The sequence below is a fragment of the Chelonia mydas genome, chromosome 6 (assembly GCF_015237465.2).
Source record: "Chelonia mydas isolate rCheMyd1 chromosome 6, rCheMyd1.pri.v2, whole genome shotgun sequence".
In the NCBI taxonomy this organism is placed as follows: domain Eukaryota; kingdom Metazoa; phylum Chordata; order Testudines; family Cheloniidae; genus Chelonia; species Chelonia mydas.
The window spans coordinates 24,277,965-24,297,753 of record NC_051246.2 but is presented as its reverse complement, the minus strand read 5'-3'; the positions used below and the strand labels follow the sequence as shown (position 1 = coordinate 24,297,753).

Here is a 19,789-nt window from a genome sequence, read left to right as displayed (position 1 = left end):
AGATGGCTCAACAACAAAGGCCTTTTCCCTGCAGCATAAACAACACCCAAACACTCGATCTAAGCGTTTTAAAATACGCGTTCCTCTTCATTTTTAGAGGCAGTTTTCACCACACTTGCTCAGCCTGTTTCACAAGGGCTGGCCCTTATAATTATACACGCCAGTAGGCTTGTACATTTGCAAATATTATCAGTGGCTTGATTATGCCATGCCCAGGCTCCAAACAGTGAGACCAGATCTCAAAGGGTGTTACTGCTTAGAAAGATGTTCTGAGGTGAGGGGCCTGATCCTCAATAGTCATTTAGATGAGTGCAAAGAGGTTATAAAATGCCAGCATGTCAGAATGGTAGCGTTTTACACCCAGTTTGCATTGGTGTAAATGAGACAGCGCAAGGGCAGTGGAGAATCAAGGCCTAGGAGTATGTAGGAAGGCACAGACTACAGTGGCCTACACTGTAGGATGCAGTCTTCTTCCTTATGCTGATTTCCTTGATGAGGCGGAATCATGGCATGAGACAGGCTGCCTGAATCAGGAAAGGAGTTTAACTACCACTGTGGACTGCTTTGTTGTAAAACAGCAAAGTAACTGGGAACGTCCTGACTCTTCAAGGGCTAAACAAAAGCAGAGCCATATCTATGAGTGCTACAGTGACACAGCTGCGGTGCTGTAGTCATGCCACTGTAGCTCCCATAATGTAGACGCTTCCTATGCTGAAAGATGGTGGTTTTCCATCACTGTAGGACAGTAATCTACCTCCCTGAGTGGCTGTAATTAGGCTGGCAGATGAATTCTCCCATTGACCTACCCACGTCTACACAGGGGGTTAGCTTGGCTTAGCTACAGCACTCAGGGATTTTTCACACCCAAGAACTATAGCTATGTCGACCTAACTTTTAAATGTAGACCAGGCCTGTTACTGGGTTTTCTGCAACCAAAGTAAAGGTATAAAGCAAAGCTCGTGAGCCCAGTCCAGAGAAGAGATCTAAAGTATAGCTCCCTGCAGCCGGGGACCAGAGAATCAGAGACACCCATCTGTGCTCTCCTGGTTCTCTACTCATCTCTAGCCTTCTCCTTAGAGTTCATTCCTCCCTAATTCTCAGTCAGACTCTGGTCTCAACTCCTTACAGCATGTCCGCCATGTATTGTGCTAGAGGGGTGTGACCCAAGGACTCATTGCCAATTGGCAGAGGGCACAGGAATACAAAGGGGCACAGGGATCCCATGGGTTCATCAAAAGCGGCCATGTAAGGTCTCTGCTGAAAGCTTGTGTTACACCAGTCATCATAATCATTGCACAGAAAATATGTGAGGAGCTAAATGGGTATATACAAAAACTAAGTTCTCTAGGTCTGTAGTTAAAAGCAGGTTACTCAAATGTAGATTGTCTTGAGACAAACTTCTCTCAGCAGGGCATGGGAGACACTTATCTCCATGATGGACCACTGTGAATTGTATATCATACAGTAGGAGTCTATTAGCATACTAAAAATGCTAATGAAGAGCTGGTGGAGACTTCAGAAGGAAATTAAACAGGAAGAGGTAAACGCAGGTGAAAAGACCCTAGTTTAAGGTGAACATCAAAGGTCTGTTCTGGTATATTTGGCAGTGCAGAGAGACACCCTGGCATCCTTCAGCTAGGAAGTAATCTGACAGTGGGTTTGCTTTATGAAAAAGAGATCTCAGCTAGGCTTGGCTGAAAACACTAGGAAGAAGTTTAGGAGAAGGAATCTGCTTCAGAAAGGTTAGCTTGGTTAGGTTTAGTCTCTAGAATGAGTGGTATGATTTTGTTTTATATGTAACCGTTTGTTCCCATCTCTCACTTTGGTTTTTATTTGAATCTCTATTCTTTCTTAAACAAACTTCCTTTTGTTTTATAATTGAATTTGAGTGCTGTGCATAGTGGTATAAGGTAAAGTGGTGAACTGTGGTATGCTATTCCTTTGGGAACAGAGGATGTGGGATTTCTGAGGGTATCCCGTGATCAGGGGCTGGAGACCACACGGACACTTTGAAGGGACCTGGGGGCTGAAGTGCATCTCTTGTCAACCTCCAAAGTGAAGACAGGGTTGTGTAGCCCAAGGGAGAGTGCCTGAGTGGCTGACAGGCTGATTGTGGAAGGGAGCTAATACCCAGCTAGCACAGGTCAGACTCCATCATGCTGGAGGCAGGTGGTAACAAGGTGACTCTCAGCCCTGGGTATCCTGAGAAGCGCCACTGGGGGAATTCCCTCAGCTGGAGCAGCCCAGCTACCCTGTAAATCCCTGCACGCAGGGAAGGCAACTGTTCTTCCTCTAGTTGGAGAGGGCCAATCCCCTCCCTACCAACATCTGAATGGGGTTTATATAACCTTTGGATCTTTTCCTCCTTTCCTTAACATTGCCCTTGGTCATTGCTGCATCCTCCTCCTTTCTGGCACTGAAACATCAGAGAGAAACCAGCTAACAGATGACCTCAAGAGACTAACAGCTCTGACTAATGCCAGGCACAATGCAGGTACAGAGTAAGCTTTCCCACCCAGCTCTGCTCGTGCACCTACTATATAACCTACGCCAGTCAGTTCCTAGACTTCTCCTGAGCAGACACTGCCAATTGTATGGTGATTTTGTGACATGAAGAGAGATCCACTAGGGATTAGGGGCCTGATCCAAAGCCCCTTGGTGCCAATGGGAAGACTCCCATTGACTTCCAGGGGGCTTTGGATTAGGTCTATTTTGAAACCACCAGCCGCATTTGAAATGTTGACCTAAACAAGAAGATGTGAACTTTGAACTCCAACACTGAACACTAGTGAATTAAACCATTGTCTCCCCCAGTCCCTAAGATCAGTCCCTTTTAAAGGTGCCTTGCAAAGGGGAAAACAGTTGGGCTTGCACACTCCTTTCTACCAAGTAGAAACCTTTTTAAAAAACCCTTTCAGCTCCATAAAAGAATACGAAAATGGCACAAGTGCCATTTCATCCTTTACAGGGCACCTTTAAATCAGCAGAAATAAAGTCAAATATAGGAACCCCGCCAGCCTTTTTCCTATATTTTTTCTCCACTGACTCAGAGAAAGGACTTGCAGAGCCTGAGACCTTGTCTGTCAGTATTATTTTTAACTGCAAATAAAAGATATTAATCAAAACTTGGCTCCATCTAGTGAAAGACAGTATTGACTTGTCCACCACCGTTTCTGTTTAACAGGATATTCCTGTTTTGCTGTTGCTGGGATACTAGAGGAAATCCAAAATATTCTCTCTCACAATATAACTTACTTCGTGCTGTACAGCAGGTACAATGTACCAAATAAAGTTAACAAATTTCTGTCCCAAAGAGTTTAGTCTATGGCCCTGATCCTGAAAGAAGCTCCACACACAGGCAGTGATCTGCTTGGACAGAGCTCGTTGCAGGATTGAGTTTAACTATAGGAACGGGCACAGTAGCAATGGCAAACAGAGAGATGAGTGTGAACATTATGGCTTGCTGGCTTCATGGAACCCATGAATTTTCTGAAGTGTGAGAGGGAGAGTGCTTGGCACACGCTAACCAGGAGATTGTTCAAAGCATAGGGGTGGCATACAAGAGGGCATAAAAGCATAACTACTTAACATTCCATGGATGGTATAAATCCTCTAGTTCAGTGGTTCTCAAAGCCGGTCCGCCGCTTGTTCAGGGAAAGCCCCTGGCAGGCCGGACTGGTTTGTTTACCTGCAGCGTCCACAGGTTTGGCCGATCGCGGCTCCCACTGGCCGCGGTTCGCCGCTCCAGGCCCATGGGGGCCGCGGGAAGCGGCGCGGGCCAAGGGACATGCTGGCCGCCCTTCCCACAGCCCCCATTGGCCTGGAGCGGCGAACCACGGCCAGTGGGAGCCGCAATCGGCCGAACCTGTGGACGCGGCAGGTAAACAAACCAGTCCGGCCCGCCAGGGGCTTTCCCTGAACAAGAGGCGGACCGGCTTTGAGAACCACTGCTCTAGTTCATATTTGTCATCCAGAAACCCTGGTAATTTCACGGTCCCCTGGTACCAAAACTTTGCCCTGCCCATATGCAATTGAGGAGAAGCCTGGCTCTCAGCACTTCAGCACTTCTGTTTAAACATGCTCAAGCAATAACACACAATTTATGGAGAGAATGTCCCCCCCTTGCTCTAGGCATCCACAATTTCAGGGTACAAATGAGTGAATGAGATCAGGTAAAAGATGAGCTGTGACGACTGCCTAATCATGAACATGGGCAGTGGACTGAGGCTGCACTAGCAAGACAGCAGAAAAGAGGCCGTCGGACTTTTAATTCTGTGGTCACTAGCCTCCCACTTCTACAATCTCATTTCTTCTCTCTCCACCTACTGCCAATATAATCAGTGAGATCAGCCTCTGACCCAGAGAGTTGGGTGTGCCAAGTTAATATTATTAATAGTGCAGTAGGGCTCAGATTCCTCTCTGGAACATTAGACCCTGCTCTGATTATTTGATGCTGCTTGAGAGTTTAGGGCTTACCTACAAGGATAGTCACACTGTCTTAACTAACGGTGTGAATTTAAATCAGTTTAGTTAAACTCCCATGTAGTCACTTATTTTGATTTAAGAATGGCTTCAATTCGCCTTAAGTACATTAGGAACAAGTTGAAGCTAAGCCAAAAATATACCCACTCTAACCAAAATATGAGTGTCGACAAGGGGATTGCTCCAGTTTAACTTCACCCGTGTGAGGGCAGGTCAACAAGGCCTTAGATGACGTCTTGGGTTATTAGTTTTCTTAAGTGTTACACTAGTTTCTTTCAGAGAGAATTTCAAAATGACTGACAGTCTGTACAGAGAATAATGCATACAGGTGACAATGTATCACAGAACATTGTGCTACAGATGTAGACCCCATCTACATCTATGGTGAAAAAGGTTGCAAAGAGCATGGAACTCCAGGAGACATTGGATGGGTACTTTATCTGCACCAGAGGGCACATGACTTCAGGCATTAATTGTGGGACTCAAGACAACACTTGGAAACAAGAGAACAAGTCTATTTAAATTATTAATGAAGTTAGACATTTGTTACCTCTAGCTGGACTAGTCTAATGTGCTCTATTTGCAGCTACCCTTTCAGATCACCAGCGCCATGTAAAAGAGGGACGCGAATATAGGAACTCAGAGTTAACTATAAGGCGCGCTATCCCTGTCTGCTCTAATATAGACAATCAAGTAACTGTGGTTTTGTTTACATTGTTTTTCCTTTGGATTCTGTTAAGGGCCCCTGCATTTCTACCTTTCCCTGAGATGGGTATAACTAAATAGCAGGAAATGAACTTTCATTTATTTGCACACATACAATAAATCAAGGTATAAATATGCATGGTATGCTTTCGTGATATGCTTTCATCATGCATAGGATGAGTGAAGCAGTGTTATATGTTGTGCATTTTGCTTTATTAACAGAAAATGTATGTCAGGGCAGATTCCATTATGCCAGGCAAATTTAGAAGAACAAAAGGATTGCCATTTGACTTATGCAGATTAAGCATGAAAGCATTCAGTCACTCATTTTATCTGCTGCCTCTTAGGACGCACTTCCATAATTCTCGCATTGACTTTGGGGTGAAATCCTGACCCTACTGAAATCAATGGGAAATTTTGCCATTGGCTTTAACAGGGCCAGGATTTCATCCCCAGGAGATCTGCCTGCAGAAATGCAGATTTTGATGTTAGTTACACTGTAGGTATAATGTGGCTCTGAAGCAGATGTTAACTAGCTCATGGACAATTTCCCTAATTTAAGATTGATCCTTTGGTGGCACAGTGCTGCCACATGGGCTTTTACATCACTGCCCCCCTGCTGCCATCAGAGCAGGGAAAAGGGTGTGTGGCTGAGCCACTACCAGGCAACACCAGTCCCTGGCTGCATTTTCAGCCCCCTGAAGTCATTGCAGCCTGGTGTAAATTAAAGCAGACCTCAGGATAAACTGGCCTGCACAAAGAAGCAGCAAAATCAAAGGAGTTCTTTCCACACACTCTGCCTAACCCCCCCAACTTGTGCTCTGTGCGCTTAGCCATACCCCAGAATCTGGTCCAAAATATTTTGCACTTGCAAACAGAATTAGGGTGTAATGAATTCTTTATTTTTTTTTTAAAATGATACAAAAATAAAACATATGAATATGAAGACTATAATTATGTACAAAAAAACCAATGATTACACTGTTACAAAAACCCATGGTCATCTGCAAATCTTAGCTTGCATTTAGTCAAACAGATTTTAAAATAGTGATTTAACAGAACAGGAAAGGAAAGTTATAAAAATAGGTACATCATATAGAGACTATAAAAACCTTACACAACATTAAAGCTGATCTTTCAAAAGGAAAAATCAAGGCCTAATTCTTATTTATAAAGAGGCCATTCAACACTACTCAGGTAGTACAAAGGGGATGTAACATTCATGCCCATTTTAAAGCCCCATCCTTTACATTGCAAAGCAGAGATGTGGCCTCAGTGGAAATGAGGAGTGGTCGGATCTGTAGTTCCCACAACAGCTATAACTCAGCTCCCTTTTGCATAGAGGAGACCTGATTCAGCTCTCTCACACACTGGTATCAATCAGAGTAACTCCACTGAAGTCAGTGGAGTTACGAAGGTGTAAAAGGCACAAGTGAGATCAGAATAAGGACAACAGGACAAAATTCTGCCCTCAAATACTACCCTGTTACCTTGGTAGTGCAGAACTGAGCCCACAGTATTTTCTTTTAATGTAGATAGGGCCTGGTTGACCTTTGCATTACTCCAGTTTTATTCCAGTGTGATTTCATTAAAATCAATGGTATTGTACCAACATACAACTAGAGTAATATCTTGGTTTATATTTGTTCTGATTTGGATACAAATATCTGATGCAGAATTTTGATTAAATACACATGTACCTCGTTAGGCACAGCAGGTCAGCACATGGACCTAATGCAGGAATACACTTGAATATGTGTGTAACTTTGAGCCCAGAAGCACTCCCATTGACTGCAGTGGAATTACTCAGACTTAAAGCAGAGCATGTACTTAAGTGTTTTCCTGAAGCAGGGACATTGCCACTAAATGAACTACTTAGTCAAACTACTTATTGGAACAGAACTACTGTACAGGATATTTTAGCTGGTTATTCATGGGGGTCTGTGCCGGAATAGGGCTATATTAAACCTTGTAATATAAGGATGAGGTTCCCCTCAGTATTTTACACTGGAGAAAGTGAAACCAAATACCTTTACTGTTTAAAGATGCATGTTGTCCCTTTACTGAAGAAATGTTGGAAGCAGATGTACCTTACGACTCTGAGCAGCAGAGATTTAGCTGACAAATGCAGCAATGGCTATGATCTGTAGTAGTCCCTCAAGCCCGTACGTAAAAAGAAGAATAGCATTAATAATGACATCTGCTTTCAGCACGTAAGTCTCCCACAGCAGGAAGTAGACAGACAACATTATGCTGCCAACAGTAATCATGAGACTGATGCCTAGTGGAATCTCTTCTTCTGTCAGGTTACCCTTTGTACCTTGAGGAAACAAAGGGGTTACATGAATCTTTGACTGTTTACAGGAACAATGTCTTGGGCCCCAATTCAGGAGAGCAGCCCTGTTCAGTAAGGGCACTTAAACACATGCTTAACTGTAAGTACATGCTTAAGACTCTTTGAAGTCTATAGGACTTAAGTACATGCTTAAAGTCAAGCATATGCTTAAGTGCTTTCCTGAATCAAGGCCTCTGTCTGTAAGTTTAAGAACAAATCCCAAGACAGATAAGCACAGTCATTTCAACACTGACCAGGATGGTAGTTTGGATAAAAGACAATCTACTGGTACTCTAAAACTTGGTCTACACTATAGACTTCTATCAGTATAACTACATTGCTGAGGGGTGTGGAAAATCCATGCAGCACATGTGCACAAGCCCTAAGCACAACTCCGACATTATTTTCCCCAGATTAATAGATTTTAAAGTTAGATGTGATCATTACGATCATCTAGTCTGGCTTGTTGCTTGAAAGGCCATCAAATTTCACATAGTTCCTGCACTGAGCCTGATAATTTGTTGACTAGAACAGAGGTTCTCAAACTGTGGTCCGCAGCCACGAGCTCCTTTCAGGTGGTCCGCAGATAGTTCGGTGCGTGTTTGGGCGGCCGCACATGAGAGAATGAAGGGCCACCCACTGTGTGGCTCCACCAATTAGGTGCCTGGACCCTGGAGAAGACACACATGTAAGGTGAGGTGGAGGCCTTGGGGTGAATAGAGAGTAGGTGGGAGAGGGCAGTGGGGTGAGAAGAGGGGGTGGGGGGAATTTGGGACGTGCAGGACTGCGGTGGCCAGAGAAAGAGGCAACTTTCCCCAGCTCCAAGGCTGCGGCTGCTGGGGAGTGATGGCCCTTCTTCCCAGCCTCAGCCATGTGGCTGCTATGGTGGAGGAGAGACACCCCCCGTTCCCAGCCCCAGCTTGGGAGCTGCTGCGGCACGGGAGAGCGGGCCCATCCATCGCATTAGAAAGGTAAGACTACTGATATTAAAATATGAGTTGTGTGCTTTTATTTGTAGAACAAAAAAGTGTATTATTATTAAGTTTTTTTTATAGAGAGAGCTTTTATGCAAAGCGCTTTACAATAGTTAGCTAACGGTACAAACAACACTTGGAAAGATCATTAAGTGGTCCGCCAAGACCCTCAGCAATTTTCAAGTGGTCCACGAAAAAAAAAGTTTGAGAACCACTGGACTAGATTATATCTTTTATGAAGAGATCCAAATATAATTTTAATATTTCAAGTAATGGAAAATCTACCACATCTCTTGTCATCTGTTCTAATTGTTAAGTGTCTTTGTTAAAATTTTGTACCTTATGTCCAAGCCAGTTTTAGGGTCAATAGTTTTGTGATTCATTTTTTAATTGCCTGAGACTTGGAACTTATTTTTCATTTATAAAATGTTTTCATCAAACAGGCTCTGAGCACATATGCAGAGAATTTACTTTTAGACACATTTTAACTATAAACTGAAGACAATAGGCTAAATTCATCTCTGATGTAACCTAGCTGAATTCAGCAGAAGCCCATGGTGTATGCTGGTATAAATGTCTCAAGAACACCTGGCATAAAAAATTAATCCCTACCCCCAACAAACAAACAAACCCCTTCTAACTGACTCAGTAATGCCTATGGTGGGAGTTGGAACCGAGGCTTATATGGCCCTTATGCCACTCTAGCCCATTAACTCAATGCAAAGGGGCCAGAGTCAAGGTGAGCGTCCCTCCTGCCCCATACCCTGCCCTCCAAGTGTAGTGCTGGAAGAAATGAGGGCTGCAAGAAGGAGGGGTGTGGAACAATTGTGGCAGCTCAGGTTGCTCAAGGAAGTCTTCTGTACTGGGTAATCCCCGGGGGCTATTTCCAGCCACTTGACCACTTTTATGCTGCTGGAGCAGTGTAAATGAGCCCTTCAGCAGAATCAGGGCTTCTGTGTTTTGAGCTTTATTCTCTCCCACAACATACATACTTATAAATAGCACAGCAATACTCCAGTGTTACATTTCCAGCAGTTCTTGTTATCTGTGAATCTGTCCCTTTTTAGTGGTACTTAAAAATTATATTTAACCAATATATAACTACAATCATTTGCCCTTCCGGCAATACAGATCAATCAATCAATTAATGTTCAACAACATACATGTTTTAACAGTCTGTAAAATAATTAGTTACGCTGCTAAATCAGCAAGTTTTGACATCCACATTCATAACATGATTAACGTGTAAAGACTATGAGGCAAACATTCCATCTTAAAGTGCACAATGATATTTAAGATCAACATACCCAAGTATAATCGGATTGCTTCTAGAGTGGCCATAACGAACAGCAGTGCAAGATCAAGACCCAAGTAATTATCTGGATAACTGAAAACTTGACCTGTTGAATAACAAAGCGTAAACAAACCAAAACCACTAAGTACATCAAGTTATCACAATATAACACGCACACATCTGAGTTTTGGGTTTAGAATATGTATAAAGTAACTTACTTTTATAAATAATCATTAGAAGAGTTGCCAAGAAATAAAAGATGTAATAAAATCCATTTAAATAGAACAGTATCTGTAAGGGAACAGATGACAGCTGACAAATGTTATTAAGGATCTGTAACAGTAATGCAGTCAAGATCTATTTTATAAATTATCAGTCACAGCATATTAACCTCAAAATGTTACTATCCCTTATTTTCCATAGCAATCTATGCATGTACATGTTTATATTGGCACTTAAGATACCAAGGTGATTGATATCTTGGAAATACCTAAAATCAAATTTTAAGATTCCAAATACTATGAATGTAGGACAATAGCTTTTTGGTTTCTTGTCAGTTTTAATACTTAGTTGTTAACAGGGCCCTCATTAGCATAGTATCTGAGCACCTCACAATCTTTAGGGTATTATCCTCACAACACCCCGGCGAACCCTATTATTCCTAATTTTACAGCTGAGGAACTGATGCACTAGGCAAATAGTGAGTTGCACAAGGTTGCGCAGGAAGTTTGTGGTAGAGCAGGATGTTGAATCCAGGTCTCTTAAATGCTTGGCTAATGCCCTAACTTCTGGATCAGCCTTTCTCACCAAATTTCCAGTTAGATCAATATTATAAGAGTGTGTATGTTGGGGAAAGAGTCTTCTAGCCAGCAGCCATTTATTTAATTTGTATTTCCTTGGTAGTCTGTTTCATTTGTTTATTATGCATTGTTTAAAGGGGGGGAACCACAGGAGCCAAATGTGATACACATTTCAAATGCTGACAGCGCCTTCAGTAAAATATAGGAGCCAAAATCATGGAGCTGCACCCATTTCAACCAAGAGAGAATTTGGCATGGACTTCTAGTGGCCATTTCGTTCTACTGTCCCCCAGGTTTAAGATGATATTAAGTTTACATACGGATTATTTTAGCGTTAGTGCCCACCCAGTTTGGATGAGAATACCTGCAAGTCATGGGAGTAGTCCAGTTCCCAAGCATGTTAATTTTAATAAGGCAGAACTTGGTTTTCCTGTTTTTCTGGTTGAAGGAAGGTGGAGCAAAAATGCTGGAGAAATTCCAGTAGCAGAAGTCTTTGAAGAATAAGGTGTCTGTCTCTTTTCTTAGGAGGTTACCACAGGGGGCGGGGAGAGGAGGAAGGGAGGGCGGAGCACCAGGAAAGAGAGACAAAGAGTGTGCTACAATGCTCTTTTGGCACCCCTTGTCAGCTATGTAATGTCAAGTCTCAGGGGTATGTGATGCATGGATTTCATGTGGCTCAGTCTACAATTTTTTAGATTGTTAGTACAGACCAACCAGTCACTCCTTCCTTCTCCTCTAATCTCCCTCATACACCTCGAAAGACCATGGATCTATGGTGACTGTTTTTTGTTTCAATTCTCTTTCAATTACTCATCTACACATCACTGACTTAGGGTATGTCTTCATTCAGGTGAACAGCCCCTGGCTTAACCTACCCTGGATGTGAGCAGCCACTTTGCAAAACCACACCTGAGTTACTGGGTCCACGCTGATTCATGTTTTGCTAGGACTTCTAGGGGCATATCCCTTGGTTCTTAGCATTGCTGTAAGCTGACCCACTCTGTGATTCTTTCCCAGTGAACTGTAGGAGAATGTGTCTGTGCTTTTCAACACATGGGGGAGAGGGAATTTTGGGAAAGCATCGGAGGAGTCGGACTATTGGCATTTGACTGGTTTAGCCTGCGCTCTGATTGCGAAGTGGGTGGGTTACCAGTACGAGTGAAAGCAGAACTTGACCGTCAACCTATAGCACCAGACCAGCCAGCTAGCCCAGGCTGAAAGCATAAGTATTTTCATGCAAGAGGGCTTCATGTGTGTATGGGTGCTGGGGTAGCAGCAATACCCAAGTAGGAGCCTGGGATAACTCTGCTGTGAAGACATACCTTTAGAAGCTATCACCTACCAATAGTAGCTCAAACGGATGGTGTTGATGGTTGATGCCACACAAAAAAGGATACCAGTGAAAACTATGCTAATATAAACATTGTGCAAACTTATTAGACACTGATCTTGCAGGTCATCCCCAAGTGCAAGGGATGGGATGTCCAAAAGGATACAACTGATGAAGTTCTTCCTGCCATCGGAGGGAAAAATAACAAATAATTAGGAGAAAATCAGCCTACATTTTCACTACCAACAATGTTGCAAAATGCACATATGACTGAAATTTTTCCACATCAGCTATTTCAGATTTAGAAAATAACTTGTTTTAGGATCCATTAACCCTAAAGTCATTCTGTGAAACCTTCATGGAGAGAACCCACCTTCTCTGGTGTGTACATCTCTTTGAAATCTCTTTGAAGCACTATATAGATATTAAATATTATTGTGTATCTGTACCTTCAGAGCACTCATTATGAATCACCTGATGACATTTCCCTGTTTCTGAACTGTAAGAACCAGAGAAGCATGCAGGGGAATCAGAATATGTCATTTGTTGTTAAATTACAACCAAAGGTTGATTAAGTCAAAACCATGGCCCCAACCACCATAATGTTGCCCCTTTCCCCATCTCAAATGATACTTCCTTCTAACCACGCTCCCCTTACAACCAATCATTGAAAGTCCAGATAAATCCTTAACATACTGCAATTAAAAAAAAAGAAATGTATGAGCCAAGCAATAATTTTTCTGAAGGTGTCTAATCTAACTTCCCTGTAAAACACAAATTTAAGTTTTCTTGAAGTGTGGCAGTATTGACCTAATGAAAGCTCACCTGGCAATTGTTATCCCTTTTAGCACTCCATAGGTACTTACAGAATTGAGAATTTCTTGTATTAGCCCTATTTTTCAGAAGGCAAAACTAAGGCACTTTGTGACTAAGGCACTCATCCTGCAAAGATTTATGCCTCTGCTGCTTAATCCTGCAAAGATTTATGCCTCTGCTGCTTAATTTTACACATTGACTACTTACAACATGTAAAGTTAAGCTGATGTGGAAGTCTTTGCAGGATTGGGGCCTAAGGACTGGGCTACATGCAAATTTTGTATTGATATAACTATGTCAGTTAAGGGTGTGATTTCTTACCAAAATAGTTATACCAGAATAACCTCTAGTGTGGATAGCTTACTCCCCTTCCCAACAGGAAAAAGGGCTTGTCTACACTTGAAACTTGTTTCATCTTAAGGTAGAGTGTTAATTTAAAGTGCAATAACTCCATGTGTGGATACCCTTATTCTGGAATAGCGATAGCTCTTATTCTGGAATTCCATCTGAAAACAAGCCTAAGATACACCGTATGACGCATGACCAGAAAGGGTTAAGCAGCTTGCAGGATAATTGACCCAGATTCAACCGTTAGGGACATATTGGTAGATAATGTTTGTGTTTTTGTGTGTTTACATATATATTGTTAGAGGTTAACAATGTAATCGAGCAGTCCCTGTCTATGCTGTATTCTGTTAATTCTTTAATTCAGATATCAAAAGGAAATATCATTTAAATGAACTGTAAATATAGTGATATCACTGTATTATTATTTATCTCTCTTTGAAATGTACAGCACATTACCTGTGAATGGTGGAAAACAGGCAATCGTCTTATGTTAATCCATGTAGCTAATTACCAGTGATGCTTAGGAAATAGGTCTACTTCAAAGTCTCCATGATTACCTATTGTTCCCCTAAGGACTCCGAGCAGTCAAAAGAAGGCCTGGTACTATATAAAAATGTCTTGGGTCCTGATCCTTTTTATCTCAGATCTGCTTGATGCTTCATGCAGGAAAAGCTTAAGTCCTAAGACTGAGATCTCCAGAGTCCCATCTGGATCACCCTGAATATGGACATAGAACTATAGCCTTGGACTAATTCTGAAAAATTACAACTATAAAAGCTCACCATCTCTACTAGGAATCTGATCTCAGAACTGTACTCATGTCTGTATGTATATTGATCTTTTAACCAATAGTCTCTGTCTTTTCTTTTTTAATACATTTTAGTTTAGTTAATACAAATTGGCTGTAAGCATGTATTTGAGTAAGATCTGAAATATTCATTAACCTGGGAGATAATGTGTCCGATCCTTTGGGATTGGTAGAACTTTTTTATATGATGAATAAACTTTTCAGTAATCCTCATCATATTTGACTTGGGTGTCTGGGTGGAGGCCTAAGGCTGGGTTACTTTAAGGAAATGTGTTGTTGGCTTCTGAGTAACCATAAAGTATTATAGAAGCGGTTTTGTGCTGGCTTGGTAAATCTAAGTATTGGAATACTCACTAGCTTTGGGGATTGTTTGCCCCATTTTTTGCAGTTCACCCCAATTGAGTAACCTCAGTGTGGCTCCCCTGGGACTCTGGTCACACATCTGTATAACTGACTCCATGTTACAGGGGTTGTACCACTTTAATTATACTGGGCTAGATAAAGCAGTACAATTTTTGTGTATAGACAAGCCTTTAGGGAATTGCCCAAAGATCACACAGTGAGTCAGTGAAAGAGCTGGATTTAGAACCCAGAGTCCTGATTCCCAGTTCCCTGCTCTAACCACAAAACCGTATGCCATTGTCATTAGCCCACAAGTAGACATTAACCATATTCCTACATTTGTACCAAGGACAAATTATATAATATCTAATAACCCTACTTAGCATCTATAGAATCTCAGTACATTTCACCAACATTAATTGCTTATGCCTTACAACACACATTTGTGAGATAGGTATTGTAATTATATAGTAATTAGTAATCTAGTAATAACATATCCACTCAATTATGAGAGTTGAAATCTAATTTTCAATTATTCTAAATTAGTTTAGACTGCCAAGTGCAAGATCACTTTGCTTTCAACGGCCTATAACGATGCTTAAATATGGGCCAACTCTATCTTTGGTGTGACTCCAGTGAAGACAATGGGTTTATACCAGGGATGAATCTGGCGCACTAACTCCAGTTTTCAAGAAAGGATACAAACATGGTGCAAATCTTACATTCATATATGGGAGTGGGCTCTTAGGAGCATATCTGCCTATCTATCTATCTGCCTTATCTATCTGCCATATTGTCCCGAGGGCCTATTTGCACATACATATGCTTGAGCTGCATGTGCGTCTTAAGAAAACAGTTTTGAAATTTGTGCTTTTAGTGCTGGATCGTGCAGATACTCCATGAGCAGAATCCCACTGACTTTATTGGGAGTTTGATACACTGAACAAATGCAGAACCAGGTCCATAAAGTCTGTTCCAAACAAGTGAGTTTTTTAAATGTAGCCCCTGCCAAATTTTCTTAAAGAACACTGTGCGCATGCATATTTGAAGGCAGAATTTGGCCCATTTTCTATAAATCTGTTTCAGGATTCAGCATTTCTGATGCCAAAAATGTGTTACAGATGGTGCAGGTAGCAATCCCTATAACTAGGTTTGCCCAATGCTTCCCATTATAAGATCCTGTTTTCACTTACTTATATCTTTGACCCAACTTAAACCATTCAGGTTGAAATTTTCCAAGCCAGGCATCTACCTCAAACTGATTTTTTTTTTTTTTTTTTTGAAACTTTCAGCTAAAATGGTTGTCATTTTGGAGAATGAGAGCATGAAAATTTCATGTTGCCCATGTTAATGAACAAGTTGTAAGATTATTATCATATTTTAAGAAGCTTTCACACCTCCTTGCTTTGGATTGGAACTGGACATTTGACCGGGGGTCACCTGCTGTCTGGAATGTGCCTTTTGTTGTTGCTGTGAAAAACACCCAAGTAGGACCAAGTTATGAGTCACTGAAAAATCTCAGTTCACACATAGGCAGCTGAGATTTCTTAGACGTTGGCTACTAAATTATCCACAGATTTTGTTCATATTGCACATGCTCCAGCCCATGGCAGCTCCTATGTATGATTGGACTGCACGCGCGCCATCCCCACAGAATGACTGAGCACACTCTGGGAAGCTGTGGCACTACCATAAGAAAAAAATAGTATGTGATCATGTAATTAAAGACTGTATCATAATGCATATGCACAAGGGAGCTGAATTAAGGTTGCACGACCATCCTTAAATCTGGCATTTCCCAACTTCTGAGTGCTTGACTTTGCAATCTTATTAAAAGAACATTGTTAGGCTTTTTTAATGAAGTATTTATAACAGTGAGAGAATAGCCGGATCTTAGCACACAATGGTAAAAATGCCTGAGCCCTGTCTACTAGCAGCTTAGCACTCATCCAGCTGCACCGTTGTTAGCAGCTGCTAAAATACAGATCCTACTTTGCTAGTATAGAAGTACGCCATGAGAAGAGGAGTCAGGAGTCCTGGGTTCTATTTCTAGCTAACTTATCAACTTGTTATGTGACTTTGGACAAGCCACTTACTGTCTCTGGGTCAAATTCTGCTCTCAGTTACATCAGTCTAAATCTAGGGAAACTCTACTTATTTCATAAGAGTCCTTCTGGATTTAAACTGATACACAGCAATATCTGGTCCTTTGTACTTGTTTTCACATATGTAAAATGGAGATAATTTACCTATGTCACAAAGGTATTTAGAGGTTTCATTCATTAGTGTTTGTCAAGTGCTTTGAAATACTCAGCAGGAAGGTGCTAAAATAAGTATAAAATATTGTTATTAATAATAAAATGAAGGTTGCCCCACTCAGCAAAGGTCAGTTGGGAGGCTGGGTGTTACTGTTTACATGTCTTTTATTCATATTAAATTAAAATAATGAAAAACAACATAATACTGATTAACTTACTCTAAAAGTAGCCAGGAATGCTGTAATAAGTCAAGGAGAGTTTTGCCAAATACAAAATGTATGGCATGGGACAAAATTTTACTGACCAATAGTTAATAATGCATTCATCACAGCTAGTTCACTTGTGCAGCATTTCTCTCCCTTGCTTTACCTCAATTTATGTTATAAGAGTATCCCACACGGAGAACAAATTAAACAGAATATCCATGCTGTGTTATGCATGTTGCCAGAAGAACGCATACAAAGAAAGCATGACAAGTTAGTCAGGATACGGACAATTCAGTTATGCTTAGTGGGGCAGATTCCTCACTAGAGCAGCAGCTGAGCCTCCCAAGCACATCCCCAGGCTGAATTCAGTGATACCGTTAGTAGAGCTGATTGGGAATTTTTCAACTAAATTTTTTTACTGGAAAATGCTGATTACTAAAAACGGAAACTGTCTGTGGGAAAATGGTTGGGTTTGATTAACTTCTTGACTCCAAAAAATGTTGAAAAATATCCAAATTGCCTAAACAAATCATTTTTGAAACAAAAAATCCTGTTTTCTGGTTCTAAATGACTTTTTAAGTTAGAAAAGCAAAAAAGTAAAAATTGTCAAAATCAAAGTGTTTTGATTGACCTGAACTGAAATGGGGGGAGGGGCATAGTATGGTTCATGACAATTTTCAAGATGTTGGTCCAATTTTGGGTGAGAACATTTTTCAGTGTCTCAAAAAATTTCCTGGTACAAGAAAACTATTTCCTGCCCAGCTGTGGTTATTAGCAAGAAGCAAGGCCCTCTGTGTGCAAGTGGTGAAGGGTTGTAGCTTGCACAGATTTCAACAGGTCAGAGGGGGGAACACTAGGCAGTCCCTACCCTGAGGTGGGAGGCTGCACACAGCTGAAAGGCAGACACTGGAAGCGCTTGTGCCCTCCAGTCGCTCCACACATGTAGCTCTAGGGAGCAGCATGAGTCGGGGGAGGCAAAGCCAACCTATCCCCCTTCGCTGAGGATTGGGATGCAGCAGTGCAGAGCATGGAGCCTCTGGCTCCAGTCTAGCTGAGTTCAGCAAGTAAAAGTTGGAAGCAGGCAGGCAAGGGGCACAACAAAAGTTCCCTGGCTTGGGGAAGGGAGTCCACACCACTCCAGGTCTCTCCTGGAGAAAGGGGAAGAGGTCCTGGTTTCTCAGGCGGGGGGGAAAGAGATCAGGGCAATGTGAAGGAGGGGAACCCCATACACACATGAGCCCCTCCTGGGCCCCCCCTCAAAAAAATTCTGGTTGTATCCTTGCAGCCATCTGGTGCTTGCTCACAACAGGAGTGTGCACTGGGGACAGGTGAGAATGAACCAGGGGAACCCCTGTCCCTCCATCTCTTCCAGACACCAGCTAACCCCTGCCTCTTCCAGATACTCGCCAACCATTGTGGGTCCCCTTAGACACCCACCACCTCTCTCCATAGGTAGCAAGTTACATGGGCCCATGGTGCCCATGCTCCACCAATATGTAGGAATGTGGGCCCGGCTCCACCAATGTTTGGGCTTACAACGCTTTAGGGGGGCCCATGCTTCAGGGGCATGTGGGGTCCAGGGTGGGCTAGGCGGTTCGTGGGGGGGCCTGGTGCTGGCAGCAGTGAGTGACCTGGCCCCAGCCTGCCCCCACTCCACCCCTTCCCCCAAACCCCTGCCCCGTCTCTTTCCGGCTTCCGCCCCCTCCTCCAAGCGATGGCAGGAGCTGGCGGAGCAGAGCTGGGGCTGGTTTGTTCGCTGCTGCCTTTACCAGGCCCCCCACTAACACCCCACGTCCCCCTGAAGTGTGGGGCCCCCCAAAGCACAGGCTGCCCCAGTCCATCCTACAGATGGGACAGCTCTTCCTGGACCCCATATCCCACCAAAGCATGGGGCCCCCCAAAGTGCAGGGCCCAGGGCGGTTGCCACAGTCTGTCCTATGGACGGGATGGCTCTGCTTGGACCCGTTCTGGGCAGCACCAAAACTTATACAAACCTGCCGTCCCTGCCTCTCTCCTTAGTCCCCTGAGCTCCCTAGAAACCCACCTCCCCCTAGACATACAACAGCCCTCTCCTTCCTGCCCGGCATCCTTCGCCCAGACACCCAGCTCCCTGAACCCCCCGACACTGATCCCGCAGACACCCTTCTCCTCGGAGTCCCCTCGCCCAGCGCCCACCGGCTCCCCTCAGGCACTGACCGCCCCGGAGCCGCCCCCTTTCCCGGCGGCGGGCCGTAGGCGAGGCTGGCTCAGAGGCCGAAGCGCAGAAGAGAGCGAGAGGGGGGCCTGGCGCCGGCGAGGCTGCTCCGTGAGCGTGGGAGCGAGCTGGGCGAAGGGGGGCCAGGCCTCCCTCAGGCTGTCCCGCCCCAAAGGGAGGTCGCAGTGCCCTGCATCGCCCCCGCCCGTCCCACCCGCCCAGGGCTAACTCCGGAATCGCTTCACATTCCCTTCGCGTCTGAACGCTCGCCGCGGCACTAACCCCGGCCGCCTGCGGGTGCCGCGCGCGCCGGCGGCAGTTGATTCTCGCGGCGACCTAACCAGGGCCGGGCAGTAACCATGGCAACGCGGCAACAGAGAGACTGGGCCCATCATCCCGGCAGGGGCAACCCCCCGCACCCCGTCTGGCTGGGAACCGTCACCCGGCCCCGCTCTGAGCCCATCGGCCGCGGAGCTCGCGGTAACGATGGCAACGCGTCCGCTCACCTCTCCTAACAGCAGCCATGTCCCCCTCCCCCTTCGCCACCACTCAGTCCTCCAGCATCCCGTCATCCCGTGCGCCGCTCAGGCTTCGGGCGCCTTCGGCCATTGCCGCTTATTCCGGCGTGCGGTGAGGAGCCCGCCCCTTCCCCTTCAGCCCCGCCGCCTTCGGGCCGCCTCGGAGCCCTTCGGCGCGCTCGGCCGGGTTCGTTCTGCTTCGGGCTGACTCGGGCGCCGGCCGTTCGGGTGAGATCGGAGGGGGCTGGGCTCGGCTCCTCGCTGCCATGGGGACGAGCTGGGAGGACTCGGGCGGGCTCGACTCTCATCGGCCCTAGTCCCCGATCGCCTCGGGCAGGTTCGGGTCCCTCCCCCCGCCCGGCTGGGCTGGCTCTTCGGG

The 19,789-nt window shown here is 44.2% G+C and overlaps 1 protein-coding gene across 3 annotated transcripts; it reads right to left on the bottom strand.

The window, feature by feature from the left end:
• Nucleotides 1-6,067: 6,067 nt before the first annotated feature.
• Nucleotides 6,068-19,551, bottom strand: TMEM80 (transmembrane protein 80). 3 transcript variants are annotated; one of them, XM_027823299.3, is made up of 5 exons: nucleotides 19,399-19,551; nucleotides 12,087-12,103; nucleotides 10,009-10,102; nucleotides 9,804-9,896; nucleotides 6,068-7,507 (listed from the first exon to the last, which is right to left on the bottom strand). In XM_027823299.3, the coding sequence occupies exons 1-5, from the start codon at nucleotides 19,415-19,417 to the stop codon at nucleotides 7,302-7,304; spliced, it is 429 nt and encodes a 142-aa protein (XP_027679100.1). In that variant the 5' UTR covers nucleotides 19,418-19,551; the 3' UTR covers nucleotides 6,068-7,301. The 3 variants fall into 3 exon arrangements, with proteins under 3 accessions (XP_027679100.1, XP_007060957.2, XP_043404162.1); XM_007060895.4 differs by lacking the exon at nucleotides 19,399-19,551 and adding an exon at nucleotides 19,175-19,354; XM_043548227.1 differs by lacking the exon at nucleotides 19,399-19,551 and adding an exon at nucleotides 18,895-18,914.
• Between the last annotated feature and the right edge of the window lie 238 nt (nucleotides 19,552-19,789).

Excerpts from the sequence above, each read along its gene's own strand:
- TMEM80 (XM_007060895.4), bottom strand. The coding sequence starts at position 19,253 with ATGGTTACTGCCCGGCCCTGGTTAGGTCGCCGCGAGAATCAACTGCCG. Across the intron at positions 9,897-10,008 it reads TCTAATGATTATTTATAAAA|GTCAAGTTTTCAGTTATCCA; the intron begins GTAAGTTACTTT and ends GTTATTCAACAG. Across the intron at positions 7,508-9,803 it reads AGCAATCCGATTATACTTGG|GTACAAAGGGTAACCTGACA; the intron begins GTATGTTGATCT and ends TGTTTCCTCAAG.